The sequence below is a fragment of the Triticum urartu genome, chromosome 5A (genome assembly GCF_056163025.1).
Source record: "Triticum urartu cultivar PI428250 chromosome 5A, HENAU_Tu73, whole genome shotgun sequence".
In the NCBI taxonomy this organism is placed as follows: Eukaryota; Viridiplantae; Streptophyta; class Magnoliopsida; order Poales; family Poaceae; genus Triticum; species Triticum urartu.
In genome coordinates this window covers 449412514-449427668 of record NC_141877.1, presented here as the reverse complement: position 1 = coordinate 449427668, position 15155 = coordinate 449412514, and the positions used below count along the sequence as shown (strand labels likewise).

General features: G+C 42.6%; 1 protein-coding gene across 1 annotated transcript; it reads left to right on the top strand.

The window, feature by feature from the left end:
- Nucleotides 1-1244: 1244 nt before the first annotated feature.
- Nucleotides 1245-14014, top strand: LOC125509626 (purine permease 3). The gene is made up of 2 exons (XM_048674638.2): nucleotides 1245-2292; nucleotides 13531-14014. The coding sequence occupies exons 1-2, from the start codon at nucleotides 1489-1491 to the stop codon at nucleotides 13861-13863; spliced, it is 1137 nt and encodes a 378-aa protein (XP_048530595.2). The 5' UTR covers nucleotides 1245-1488; the 3' UTR covers nucleotides 13864-14014.
- Nucleotides 14015-15155: the final 1141 nt, after the last annotated feature.

The following is a 15155-nucleotide window of genomic DNA, read 5'->3' as shown; positions in this document are numbered from 1 at the left end:
GTGCTCGAGGACGAAGTGTAGCGTCCCCCCGGGGATGCCCCACCACAGGCAGCGGCCGGCGGCGTTGTGGCGCCCCCTCACTGGCGCGTTGTTGGTGGAGGCGAGCTGCTCCTTGTGGCAGCGTTGGAAGTACGCCGCATAGCTGACGTGGTTGTCGACGGCGTACTTCGGGCTGCCACGCACCTCCTCCGGCAGGGAGGCCCGGACGCGCTCGATCTCATCGTGGAAGTAGGCAGGATGCTTGGCGTCGGGCTGCAGGGGGACTGGGACGCCTCCGGCGCTGAGCCTCCACCGCCCCGGCGCGCGCATGTCAGGCGGCGCCGGGTAGTTGGCCTGGTGGAGGAGGTGCGCCTCCCACTCACGCAGGGTGCGGCGGCCGAAGCCGTTGGCCGCTGCACCGTCGCCGGGGAACCGCTCGCCAATCGGGAGGATGACTCGGTGGCTGGTCTCGGGGGGGGGGAGACGGGATGGGGGCGGCGAGGAGAGAGGAACTGCGGGTGAAGGTGAGTGTGACCACCGGCGAGGAGGGTGGTGGCTTTTTATAGCCGCCGGGGGGCGGCAAACGTGTGTGTACGCATGGCGGGAGGGGGACGACGCGTCGTCGGGCCTTCACTGCGCCGCCCGTGGGGAATCAATGAAAGGCTGACCGGCAGCGGCCTTGGCATTGATTCCCCGCAGGAAACGAGGCGATTAGGAAGACGAGATGTGACTGGTCGCTGACTCGGCGGACCCGCGGGGCTTTCGCGCAAAAAATGCTTCCCCCGGCGCCCCCGGGCGCTCCCAGCTTGCCGGGTTCGGCCTGAGTCCGCCGGCGTCAATTTTGACTTTAACCGGCGAAATTTAGACTACTGGGGACGCGACTGAACTGATTTTTAGACGTCGACGGTAAAAAAGGAAAAAAAATATATAAGACCAGGTCTCACGATTAGCAGGTGACCCGTCCTGATGGATGACATGTGGCATTCACAAATCACAAAGTATCTAATCTCTCTCCCCCCTGATTTTAAGTGAGGGGTTAGGATGCTTTGAGATTTGTGAATGCCACTTGTCATATATCAGGATGGGTCTCGCGTGAGACCTAATCTCGTAGAATTCTTTTCGGTAAAAAAGGGTTCTGGGGAGCCCGTTGGAGGACGAGTGGAGACGCTCTTAGTCCAGGTCGGCCCAGGAAAATTCGGGTCCATCACCTCCAGCTCGGCACCGGGATGAGTTTAGCATTACCTTCTATGATTAGAGCGCGGGACCAATTAGATTACACTGCAATACAGAAGACTACTCTCGAGAGGATTGAAACACTCACATATCTGGACCACCTGAGCTCGCGCTCAGGAACGAATTCTCGGGCATCGTACCCGTAATCACCAGATCCCTATAAGACCCTATGCATAAGGCACGTATATGGGCAGTTGAGCCGAGTGAGGAAAAGGTTTGTTCGTGTGCGTGCTTTTGGCCACAGCAAAGCAATCACTCGGCCGGCCGTCTCATCTCATGGAGATAGAAGCGACACCGCTGAGCCCGCAGCAGCAAGCATACAATGGCGGCGGTTCGGAGCAGCGGGCCGGCGCCAGCGCTAAACCACTCTACCGCAACCCCGTCGTCGTCGTCAACTTCCTCCTCATGGCCGTCGGCACGGTGTCTGGCCCGCTCCTGTTTCGCGCCTACTTCCTCCACGGCGGCTCGCGCAAGTGGCTCACCTGCCTCCTCCAGACCGCCGCGTGGCCGCTCCTTCTCCCGCCGCTCTGCGTCTCCTTCTTCTCCCGCCGCCGCCGCCAGCGCGAGGAGAGCGCCACGGAGGCCGCTCCGCTCTCCCTCATGTCGGGCCGCCTCCTGGCAGCCACCGTCGCCATCGGCCTCGTGATCGGGGTCATCGACTTCCTCTACGCGTACGGGCTGGCCTATCTCCCGGTGTCCACCTCCTCCATCCTCGTCTCCACGCAGCTGGCCTTCACGGCCGTGTTCGCGCTGGTGGTGATGCGCCATCGGTTCACCGCCTTCTCCGTGAACGCGGTGGTGCTGCTCGTCGTGGGCGCAGCCATGCTGGGGCTGAACGGCGGAGGGGACCGCCCCGCGGGGGTGTCCCGGGCGCAGTACTACGCCGGGTTCGCCATGACGCTCGGGTCCGCGGCGATGTACGGCCTCGTGCTGCCCCTCATGGAGCTCAGCCAGGCGCAGCACGCGGCTCGCGCCGGCGCGCCGGTCACGTACACGCTCGTCTTGGAGATCCAGATGGTCATCGGGATCACGGCCACGGCCTTCAGCGCCGTCGGCATGCTCGTGAACCGCGAATTCCACGTAAGTTTGTCAAATGCAAGTCTCTTTCGTACAACTGCACTATTGCTGGTCCGGTGTTGCTACCGTTAATTAAGATCGCAACCACACTGTTGTCAGGGCTGGTAGTAGTATTATTACGCGCTTGCATCGCTGACATAGTAAGATCTTATGAAAACGATAGGCCCGCATGGACCGCGCGGCACGAGCACCTCGCGATCAAACAGTGCTATGCGCAGGGAGTACGCTCCACCCATGCATGCATCGTTGATGGAGTCCTAATGCCATCTCCAACCGCAACCCCTAAATCAGACACCGCATCCGTATGTGGATTGGAAGGACCAATCCACAGACACTGATGCGAGAGCCGGCGGCCCAAAACTATCTGAATATCTCTGGTCATATTTCGGAAGAAATTTAACGAAGTTAAACAAATTTGATGCATATTTAAACAAATCGGATGATAGTCATTCATAATTGGATAAGTTTTCCATAAAACTGGATGTTTTCATCTAAACCGGAACAAACTCATTACATTTCGACATACTTGGACTTAAAAGTGCTCTAAACCTAGTCTAAATGACTGTTGACGCCCGTTCCCCATGTCCGGGAGGACATGAGCCCCGAGAACTGAAGTTGCGCTTGTGCAGCCTGCAAGCAGCTAATCGGCCAACGATTTGAGCCCGGTAAGCTTGACTTGAGCGGGAGTCAATGAGCGGTGGCCTTCCTGGGAGCCGAGCACCGGTGACCTCCCATGCTCTACTCTTTCTCGTTATGGGCGGCACCCGCGAACGTGCCGGCTTCGTGGTCGTGGCGGCAGGGTACGGGCATGACGGAGCTTGCGACGTCGTCCTCGTTCTCGCTCTTGCTGTAGACTTCATATGTCGCCTCGTCGATCTCCTTGAAGGCGTCGCTCTAGCTCCGCCAGTAGTTGCGGCGGATGTCGCGAGCGGAGCAATAGGATTCGAGCAACGCCTCCTGCTTGGCCACATCCACGTCTGGCGCGATGGCCGGGCCGATGCTGAGTTGCTCCTCTGCGCGCCGGTGCTCGTCAAGGGGGCGAAGGCCGTACTCCTGGTTGGCCTGCGTTGATCACTTCGGATGGTTAAGGGCACGGGCGTGGGAGAACAGTCAAGGCAGTCAGAAGTGGGTGTGGCAGTGGTCTGCCCCCCCCCCCCTCCCCCCGACCGCATTGAATGGCAAAACACACACGGTCCGGACGGTTGCATGCGGTTTCAAAGTCTGTGCGTTGGATATGCCCAAACACATTTCAAAAAGGAACACGTATACTTGTAAATATAAGACTCGGCAGCTGTGTTTGACGATTGTTAGTACAAAGCCTACTCCTATACTGTGCATGCGTTATCAAACTTCATCAATTTGACTCACAATGGCTACATCACAATGGACTCACAAATATTTATTTATCAGCATAAACGTCCGATCAATATAACTCATCGTGCTTTTATACTTATGCGAATCTCGATGGTATGATTGGGTGGTTATGTTCTTAGTGTTGACTTAGAAATGATTGTCCCACTTTGCTTTGAGAAATAGGCAACCATAGGAAATATTATGATTGGATTTTCTGGATAGATGAAGATAATATTAGATTTGTTAAGAAGATATCGTTTATATATTGTAATGCATGTTGAAGATTGTGCTTATTTCTAAAACGACATCTATTTATGAATGTCGAGACTATTGTGCTCACTTCTAAAACGACATGCATTAACGGATGGGGACACTAAGACGTGTTCGATTCGTTCAGATGAGAATTCGAATATCAGTCCGATTAATAGCATATGTAAAAAAAGATTAATAACATATGACCCCGTCTCAAAAAAATAATGATTTATGACTAGTTTATCGGTATCAAAGTTACCACGTGGTAACTTGTTACAAAAGGGCTGGTGCCTAGAATGTTAATTAGTTATGTGGTAATAAAAGAGTGCAAAAAAGTTTGCTGAAACATAAGTTCCACCCAATAATTTATGATGTTGCCATTGTATGGGTACCAAGTTTACCACATGGTAACATGTTCGAAAATAGGCTACTAACTAGCCAAAAATGCCCAATAGGTCATGGTGCCAAGCGGGGATGGTATACGTATGTACCTCGCGCTCCTTTGAGATGTGTGCAGTATGTATTTCCTCCGTTTCTTTTTACTTCGAATATAAGATTTGTCTTAGATCAAACTTCATAAAATTTGACTAAATTTATATTTTATATTAAAAAATATCAACATCTACAATCCGATAGATATACAATATGAACATTAATGTCATGATGCATCTAATGATATTGATTTGATATCATGGATGTTGGTATTTTTTCATATAATATTGGTCAAACTTTAAGAAATTTGAATTGAGACAAAGTTTATATGTGGACTAAAAAAAACAGAGGGTATACACGAGCAATCATGTATATCTGATTTCAGAAATGCAGAGTGGTTACAATACCACACACCAATAATTGCATCCGACCCACATGTTGACCAGGAGGAGTTCATTTCCATTTATGTCTATTAGCTGGCCGGCGACAACTTGCAGCGATGGAATGCATTTTCTTCTGTTCTCTCCACCAGGCAAATCCCCTATCATCGTGAGTGTGGACGTCCTGGACACACATGTGGTCCGGACTATCTGACCGACCAGATATTCAAGGGGATCCGAGCAATTGATAGCATCTATGGCCGGTCCCTCCAAATTCTCCCGACGTTGAGGCGGGCAGCCCTGTCATTATTTGGACAGGAGAGAAGAAGGAAAAATATGACCTAACCAAACTTTCTCCCCTTCCCCGCACACTTTGTCTTATGTCTGGGCAGTCCGCAAACACTCATACTCAGCCAATATATGGGGAGGATATAGGCTCGGGTGTGTCGGGAAGTGTGCCATGCATGATTTGGCCCATCCTAAATCATATTTTCTCTTTCTTCATTCATTCTTTTCTACCCTCTTCATCCTCATTAATCATACGCATGTGACCGAACATATAAGCAAAAAAATGGGGAGAATGAGTGTTTGCATGGACAAATAGAGACTTAAAATGGGCATGCCCGGACACTGACCGGACTTGCCGCGGACATTTGAAGGGCCAAATTTGCCTAGTCCAGTAGATGCCCTAGCAATGCTAAAATGGCCTGGTTTCTGGATAGAGGTAATATCACCGGAAGTCATAGAACTTGCGCTTAATGTTCAGTTTGGTGCTAGAACTTTAAAAATACGGATTTGTGGTCATCTAACTTGACATCGCGTGCAAATACGGTCACAGAATACGCATGCGGACATATCAGGGTGTATGGGCCTACTTGTCGGTGAGTGATGGCCTTTGGCCAATTGATTTTTGCACAAAACAACCTTACTATTTCTTATTTGCGGGAAAGACCAACCACTGTACAACAGCATATTGATACGAAAATTAACGGAAAGGACCGACCTCTGTACAGCATATAGGTACGATAATTAACTAAAATATCAGCGAGGCGGGACTCGAACACACGACACAAATTAAGGACACAAGATCCTCAAAAAAAATTGAGGACACGAGCCACTCTAGCCAACCAACCAATCCTTGACGTTCATATTTCAAGTATGGATAACAAACTAAGATGTATTGAACATGGAGCCTAATGACATTTAATTTTTCGTACCTATGAGCAGTGGGTCCTACCTGTCATTGCACATTGAAAATTAACAGGAAAAAGTGTGGCCCCCAGCTCTCGAACAAACAACCAAAGAGTGGCATACAGGACATTCTAGCCGCTACAACCTACACATATTACACATCTACGGTGAATAACTAGTCTTAATGTACTAGAAATATGTAAATACTACGTAAACAATAATTACAATAATAAAAATAACGTCTAAATATGTGTTATAAATATTGTACATACAAACTATATAACCTACTTTTAAATTTGTTCATGTATTTTAAAAATATTCATATATTTAATTTATGAATTATAAATTTTCTATCCTTTCAAATAAATATTTCCAAAATTAAAATTACAAATATCATTTTAACTTTGCAAACATTTCAATAATTGTACTCGCATTTGTAGAGTTCAACTTTTGCGTAACTTAAAATGTAAACATTGATATGAATATTCAATCATGTATAATATTGAAATTATATAATTTTTCGAATATAAGTCATGAGTAAAGTTTATACACAAGTGAATAATTTCGAAAAATTAGTAAATGTTTGAACTCATCATTTTGCATGATTTAAATATAAGCCTCGAGTGTGTTATTTTTCTTGGATTCATTAAACATATTTATTTAATAAAAAATTCAATGTCAGTTTAACTAAATATTTTTTATATAAATATGCATGTGTATATTTAAATGTTTTTATTTACTAATAATGATCGCTTGTATGTATAATATTCTTGGAACATAAATTTGTTAATTATGTTTTACAAATATCTTTAAAAAAATTGCAAGTGCAAAATGGGCCGCAGTATCCGCAGAAATAAGCCGGCAATGGCAACCCCCTTCCGAAAGACTCTGTTTTACAGCTCTGTCAAACCGTCTTGATGTGCAATTAGCTAATTAGTATCACTCCCATTGTTTTACTGCTCCACTTGTAAGTACTATGTTGATGGCATCATATTTTATCTTAATGTGTCAACCTACCGAATATGACTTCTGGTCCTGCTTAACGGAATCAACTGTAGCAGTACGTGCCTCTACATATTTTAGGTTAAAAAAGGACCGGTAAAATAGCTTAAATGGGCTGCAGATGTACACCAATTCCTCATAGATGCGGGAAAAAAATGTCATTTAAGTTCCACGTTCAATAAATCTAAGTTTGCTATCCATACATGAGATGCGAACGTGAAGGGTGGGTTGGCTGGAGTGGCTTGTGTCGTAAACATTGACCGCAGGTTAAGTATCTGCTCACCCATTTTTTGTGTTAATTTTTGTACCTATATACAGCACAAGAGTCAGCTTTTTCCACAAATAAAAAAATGTGAGGATGTTTTGTGCAAAAGTTAGTCAGAAGAGCAACATCACTCATTGACAGATGGGGTCATACACCATGATACGTCCGCATGCGTATTTTGTGACCATATTTGCATGGGATGTCAAGTTAGGTGATCAAAAATCCGTATTTTTAAAGTTCTAGTACCAAATTGAATATTGAGTGCAAGTTCTATGACTTCCGATGATATTACCTCTTCTGGATACATGTGAATGTTGCATGCAAGCATGACAGGGCCCCCAATTTACTTTTATCTGGACCCGTAGGGTTGGACCACATTGAGTAATGTGCATCTAATTTTACGTTGTGTGGGCGGCTAGTTTACCATTTTGGCTGGTGGACCACGGGTAAAAATATTGCACCCTTGGACCCAATCGATCTATTATCCACGGTAAAATTAGTTAATGCGGTAGTTGGACTTCTCAAGAGTCCTGTGTGCAGTAGAAATGTTAAAACAGTAGAGTTGCTTTTTTACTGATGTTAAAAGACTAATTGTGTAATTTTGTAAAAGCTTCCCAAAATCGCAAGCAAAATAAAAAACGAGGAGAACATGGATGAGAAATAGAAAGAACTTTGTGTTTATTTGTGCAGGCTGCCTTTAAAAATATAGTGTTTATTTTTTCGAAAAATAGTGGTTAGTTTTTATTTACAAGGCAATGTTCGTGGTAAAACTCAGACCAGTTGATAACCTGCAACAACTCTTTCATTTACTGGGGCCCCAAAAAGCCCTCTTTGTTTTCATTTACTTCCCCTCTAAAGAGTCCTTTTTTTTGGACAATCGCCTCTAAAGAGTCTTGCTTAGGTCAGTTCATATTCTCACCTATCGTACCATTGCCAGTGGCATTGTGTACGGTTGGTCCACATGTAAACACCTCTAACACACTTACGCACATGTGATACCTAGGAAGAAATCCATAGAAGATATCTATACATTACTGGGTGTAAGAAGATCTAGTTGGTAAGAAGAAAATACACTTTTGTATTTGTATGGATTTCTGAAATTGATAATCATACAGGATCCCTCTTTACCATTTTGTATAAAAGACTATTCTATTTATATAAATATGGTATATAGGCGTATCCAATCCTCTTTTATCCACTAGTTACCTCCCTTTAGTTTAAGATATAGTGCAGTTTGGTAGCTTATAAGACTCGTAACTTTAGGATTGCGGGTTCAATTGCTCAAGCACCACTCAAGGCGTGCTCAACAAAAGAAGAAAACAAAACACTCATAAACTCGCGAACTTCACACAGATTAATTAATTAGAAACATTCAATATGCATGCTACCTACCAACTTGCTTAGTACACTCACACACTGCATGCCCCGTTTGTGCGTCTTTTTCGGCCTTTTTCACTGATCTGACCATCTAAGTAAATCTTAGTACAAAATGAACTCTTTCAAAAACTAATTTTAAAATTTGACCCACTTCAGAAACGCCACAGACTGGGGCGTTGCTGCACTATACATAAACAAGAACCTAGCTTGCGTTGCTGGCCTGATCGAGACACTGCGTGGCAGGACAGAAACGCCACAGCGTAAGGCGTTGCTGGAAACGCCAAGCCCCATGGCGTTGCTGCCCAAGTGCCAAACGCCAATACTAGTAGCGTTTCACTAGTTTACTCAGATTTGCCAATTATTTATAAAGAGGAGCAACGCGAGCTAGTTCGGCGTTTCTAAATAGAGAAGAAACGCCACGGTTTGTGACGTTACCAAAAAGGTCAGATCGTGAAATAGTTTTTGATGGAATTCATTTTATGCTAAGATTTGCTGAGAAGGTCAAAACAATGAAAAATGCTGTCTTTTTCATCATATCCTTTTGGGAAGCACTAGGGCTGGTTTTTTACTTCCCATCAGACCAGTCAGTGGCTGTTTGATCAAGAACACGTGCATTGTCCGATCTACCGGTAAAAATCCTCGCGCCTGATTTGCTGGACTGTAGAGTTAATTGACTGCTTCCTCGTGTGATGGTAATATGTTTTCCGTTCAAAGGAAACATTCCTTTTTTTAATACACGCAGAGACTCATTCATATGCACACATGCACACCTCTATGAATGCACGCACACCCTATCTTTATGAGCACATTCGAGAGATTGAGACAACATATCATCTTGAAGTTAACAAAGTCATCATAGGCATCTTCGTAGTCGACAAGAACGTCTCCTCCTACTGAACAAAGATCGCCGAAAAACATGAAATAAATCCAGAAAAATGCGAGCACCGATGCCAAGTCTAGGACTTGAACCCTAATGGGTTTATTCCACCACAAAGAATCTAACCACTTGAGCTAGGCTCAGTTCACAGAAACATTCTGTTTAGTGGATGAAATCATCATTATTATTGTGTGATCGAAGCAAGTAACTCACGTGATGATACATTTTTTGTGAGCAACAAAAATAATATTTCTATCCTACGTTATCATGGTTTAAGTGCCTTCGAAGAAAAATTGGCGTGAGGAAACAACTTCTGCGGTGACACAAATATGTGCTTTGCACACAAAAATCACGTGGGAGCACAAAGAGAAGCATGAACCATCGAAACAAATTTCAAACTATATGAACAATAATTTACAACTCTATTTAGAACAACAAAATTACTATTACAAAAAAATTACTCTTGTCCAGCCTTTCGTCGATAAGGTAGCCAGCAACGAGTGCAACATTTTAGTACCATCGTCACTACCGCTAGAAAAACACCACCCTCACTGGACTCAACTTCACTATAAAATCATCCAGATTGTGTGGGAAATGAACAAGCACGGCTCGAAATGAGTGTATCAAAATGTCTGTACAATGAAAGCACCCATGAGAAGAGACAAGCAATGAAGCACACACAAACGTAGGTCAAAACATAAAATCTCTAAAGGAAGCAAAATGTCGGTACAATTTACCAGAGAAGGAACTTTAATGGCAGTTGAAGAACACTCTAACATCGGTTGAATCAAAAGTTCACGGCCTAGTAACATATGTGAGAAACAAAAATGTATATCACTGATATATGAACACAAAACATATGTGTTAATGCTGGTAAAAAATACATCAAGCACAAAGTATGGTAGCATTCCTCCCTCACATATTGCACATTACTGAAAAATTGGCGTAGTCATAACATTGTACGTGTACAAGCAACATGGATGAGTAGAAAATCATGGAAACATATGTGAGAAACGATGAAGCAGTCCTACCAAAAAGCTGACACAGATGATAACATGGTTCTGTGTGCAACATGTATATGAGAAATAAAGGAAGCACATACTTTTAGTGGTAGAAGCAAACATGACTAACACAAGAAGGAAGTGAGAAATAATGGAGTGTGGTCGATGGTGGTCAAAGAAATTTGTGTACGCCCGAAAATAATATAAGAAGCAGTGGAACGCTGGAAGCATGTTGCAACCTTCATTTAATACTACGGTCTATTCCAATGCTCTTGAAATAACATCTATCTCGGTGGCTTGCGAGGAAGCATAGTCGGTGGTGGTTGAAGCAAAATTATGTATTCACTATCGAGACAAATATAAGAAGCAGTGGAAGTATGCTGCAACCTTAACTTTTTGAAAGGGGTAAGAAGCATGCACTTTTTTGGAAGCATCTAGTTAATGCAATTTCAACACAACTTATATCTTGTGGAAGCATAAAATTTTTAAAATTATAGATGACCAAATCTTTCCACCAATATGTGGGTGCACCATTATACGTTCTACAAAACAAATTTCATGTGAATTAATTGGTGATTTTGTCAGGTTAATTATACTCTAAACTAAGCAGGCTCAAGAGGATAGTTGCAATTGCATTCTCTCCGCCCTGGTACTACTAACAATGAGAACAACTTTCTATGGTTGCAAACTATATAGACCAAAGAAGCTATGTAGTACACATAAAAAACATGGGTGTTTCGAACCAAGAAATTAGTGCTATATCAACATGGCACCATAAATGGAAGCATATAAATTTGCAAAATTAGTCGCCAACATGTATGTGCATGTTTAGGTGATCAATATACCAATTTCACTGGAATTAATTGGTAACTTTGTGAGCTTATACATACGGCATGGTGGGAAATCACATGATATCAACAGAAAATGGTATTAATAAAATGCAATCTGCTGGTACAATTGTTTGTATTTTACAGATTCAATTGAGTACTTGCCAAGAAAATGGATGAAATAGATGCCAGGGCAAAGGAGAGCATGAGAGGGATGATTTCTTACAGTTTTGTGTGTATTATCGATGCTGCGAAGAAGGGCCAATGCACGATGGGACCTGAAAAAGTGGCCTCTACTGTTGGGAATCATGGTTAATTAGGTCAGCAATGTCGCACTAGCACAGCGGATTGGGGCGCATCAAAAAGGGCGGCCTAGGGGATCAAGCATGACGACACTGGTAGAGAAATATGGGTGACACCGACAGAGAAAACAGAAGCGATGTGGTGGATGGCAAGCTCGGCCGCGAGGAGGCGTCAGGCGCGATCGAAAGGAATGGGGTGCGGTTAATTAGGGAATAGGGATAGAGGAAAGAGATGAGGGATTACCGGGATTTGGTTGCATGGAGAAAAGGAGGTTAGCAACATGGGGAGGGAGGTTATCTGGGTCCTGAGATCAAACATGAATCAAGGGTGCAAGAGCAGTCCAACGACTGCTTCCTATGAGACTATAGATAGGAAGTGTTTCCCTATCCATTTTGCATGCCAGTAGAAAGGTTGAAAATAGGGGAAAAATTATATGAGACCAGGTCTCACGGGCTAGCAGGTGAGATCCATCCTGATGGATGAAACGTGACATTCACAAATCATAAAGCATCTAATCTCTTCCTCTTTGATTTCAAGTGGGGGGAGTAGATGCTTTGTGATTTGTAAATACCACGTGTTATCCATCAAAGTGGGTCTCACATGCTAGCCTGTAAGACCTGGTCTCATATAATTCTTTTCCTAAAATTAGTGATGGAGCTAGCCCAATCATCGAAAATCAACAAGATTTAGGCACGGCCATCCCGATTAGAGTTCCCCAAAGAAATTCGTACTTGTATTCTACTACCACTTCTCTATGCATCAATGAACATTTACCATTAGAACAAGAGGCACTCACCTAGGCTCGCAGGGTTGTAGCCGCGCCACTTCTAGAAAGTGATGTTTTGCATACAAAATCGGCTTGCACATGACTCAAGGTGAAAGTGGTTAGGATAATTCTTGATCAAAATTGTTTCCAAATTAATTAGCTTTCATAGGATATGGTAATAGATTTTTTATGTCCGAACATCTGGCCCGAGTCCGAGTCCGACTGATATGATGCGGGATAGGATATAGTATTACAAAATAGTACGCCATAGGATAATCCATTTTTCCTAGTTGGATAATACGATCTATTAAATATAGATATCTGATTTATCGATGGAGTTTTAAGTATTAACTAGCAATAGGTGAATGTTATATTCGCCTATGAGACAAGACGTATGCTTTTCAGTTATCTATTTGGCTTATTTTAGTACGTCCTAGTGCTTTATGTGTGTGTATGTTTAAAAAGTGTATAAGTAGAAATACTTGCCCATTGTTTATTTGATTTATATATTCTCCATATATGCATGTGGTAGTTGACCGTTTCTGATCTAAGGTCGTCCCGTTACCATACCGTGTTTGAATCCGCATAACCCGGTATTGGAATTTGCATCTGTCCCGTTCCCTGATCTGAAAATAAATATGGAATAAGATATGGTATAGGCATTATTCGTCCAAATTTGATCCAGTTTCACCCCTACATGAGAGGTGGAGAAAAGTGAGCTCATAAAAAATGTTATATTTTGCAAAAAGAACTTGGAGTAAGCTTATGGAGCAAATGTCAAATTTTAATCCATTTTCTAGACAATGTATTAGTTTTTATTTGAAAACATGCATGAACTCAACATGTGGCCGCACCAGAGCATTAAGGTGGAGGCGGAAACAATGTGGAGCAGCGGCAACGATGGATGCAAGGGTGGCGGCAAGGCTTAATGGTGTGGGGTAAGTTTGGTGTAATCACGCGCGCGCGCGCGGGGGGGGGGGGGGGGGGGTAGTGTCTTGATCCATTGGTTAAAAACATTAACTATGATTTAGAATAATAAAAAAAAACATTGAGCTACCTAATTTTATGTTTGTGAGCTTAACTTCACTCACCATCAAAGTGCCATATGCAATTGGTGTTTTCAATACATTTTCTTGTTCAAGGAATTGAAATTTTGATTTTAAGAGGAACACCGATAACCGAAAGAAATTAAGGATTTCCTTTGAAAGAGTGCAGGAAATTCCAGATGAAGCACGGAGGTTCGACCTCGGCGAGGCAGGCTACTACTTTATGCTAGTTAGTTCAGCCACGGCTTTCCAGTGCTACTTCATCGGCACGATTGGTGCCATCTTCTATGGCTCGGCGCTGCTCGCGGGTGTCATCATGACATTGCTCATCTCGGTCACCGAGGTGTTTGCCATCCTTTTCTTCCATGAGCCATTCAATGGCACCAAAGGTGTCGCCCTCGCGATTTCTATCTGGGGTTTCATCTCCTACTTTTATGGTGAGATTCGGACCAATAAGCAGCAGTCCAACATGTCGACGGATAAGGAGCACTTGGACCCATAGATCAATTTCTATTGTGGTATTGTTTGTACTTTCCAGTAAGGACTTTGTGCTCACGAGGTCACTTTTACCCTTCAACTTTGAAAAGTCAAAACGTGTATTGTAAAGTTTCAAACTTTTCCTAAAGAATGTTCCTCATGTATTTCAGAAATCATTCATCGTGTATTAGAACATGTTCATATTGCATTTAAAAATTGTTATTGTGTAAACGTTTAAGAAAAAACAGGAAAAGGTAAAATAAAAAAGTGACGAAGAAATACACAAGGGAATAGTAGAAAAAAGAAAACTTGGAAAATAGAGAGAAAATAAAATAGGAAAAAGAATTAGAAATGGAAATAAATAAAAAGAACCAAAGAAACAACACTAAAACCGGTAACAGAAGAAGAAGAAATCGGTAGAGAAACATCCGCTATGACAAAAAAGAAAATGTCCGGCTCGCTCCGCTATTGAGCCGTGGGGCAAAGCATAGCCTTTGCGGCAAAGAAAGGTGGTGATATATGTACCACTTAGACTAGCTATAGTGAACTTTTCAAAAAAGAGACTAGCTATAGTGAAGAGTATATTACTAGTCTATGTTACTACCTCTATAATGGGAAATAACATATGTGTGGTGTCAATATTTTATTTATTAGGTTGTAGGCTTATCTTGTCTTAATATGTGTAATATTACTTATAGTGTGAGTAACATATTATGTTACTATATGCCTCACTTTCCTCATTAATTATTTGTTACATTGTCTACTTTGTCTACATATGTGTAACGTTACTCTCACTATGGGTAGTCTTATAGTAATCGCCCAATCCTATCGCTCACATGCGGCTCTCATTGGTCGGCCCTAGTAGTGCAGTTTCTCTTGTATTATCGTTTTTGTTTTGTATTTCTTGCTTATTTCATCTTTTGTTTTTTACTCTTTTTCTCTGTTTACTAAGGTGAAATATATGGATATTTTTAGATATGCATGGCCATATTTTTACATAATCAGTTTATCTTAATAAATTATTTATAATAATTTTAAAAATAAAATAATAAAAGTACACATCTTCGAAAAAAATTGCACGTATAAAAAACTAATCTTCATTTATTTTTTCAAAGGGTTCATCACGTTTTCAAAAAGAATGTTTATGTATCTTTCTTATAGTACTGTTTAGAAACATATTCATAATATGTTTTAAAAATATTCATCATGTATTAAATACCTAAAAAAATTCATCATGCATTTTAAACATGTATTTAAAAATTTATCATAGTGTATTTGAAATGTTTAACATTACACTAAAATTTTAAAAATTACTTA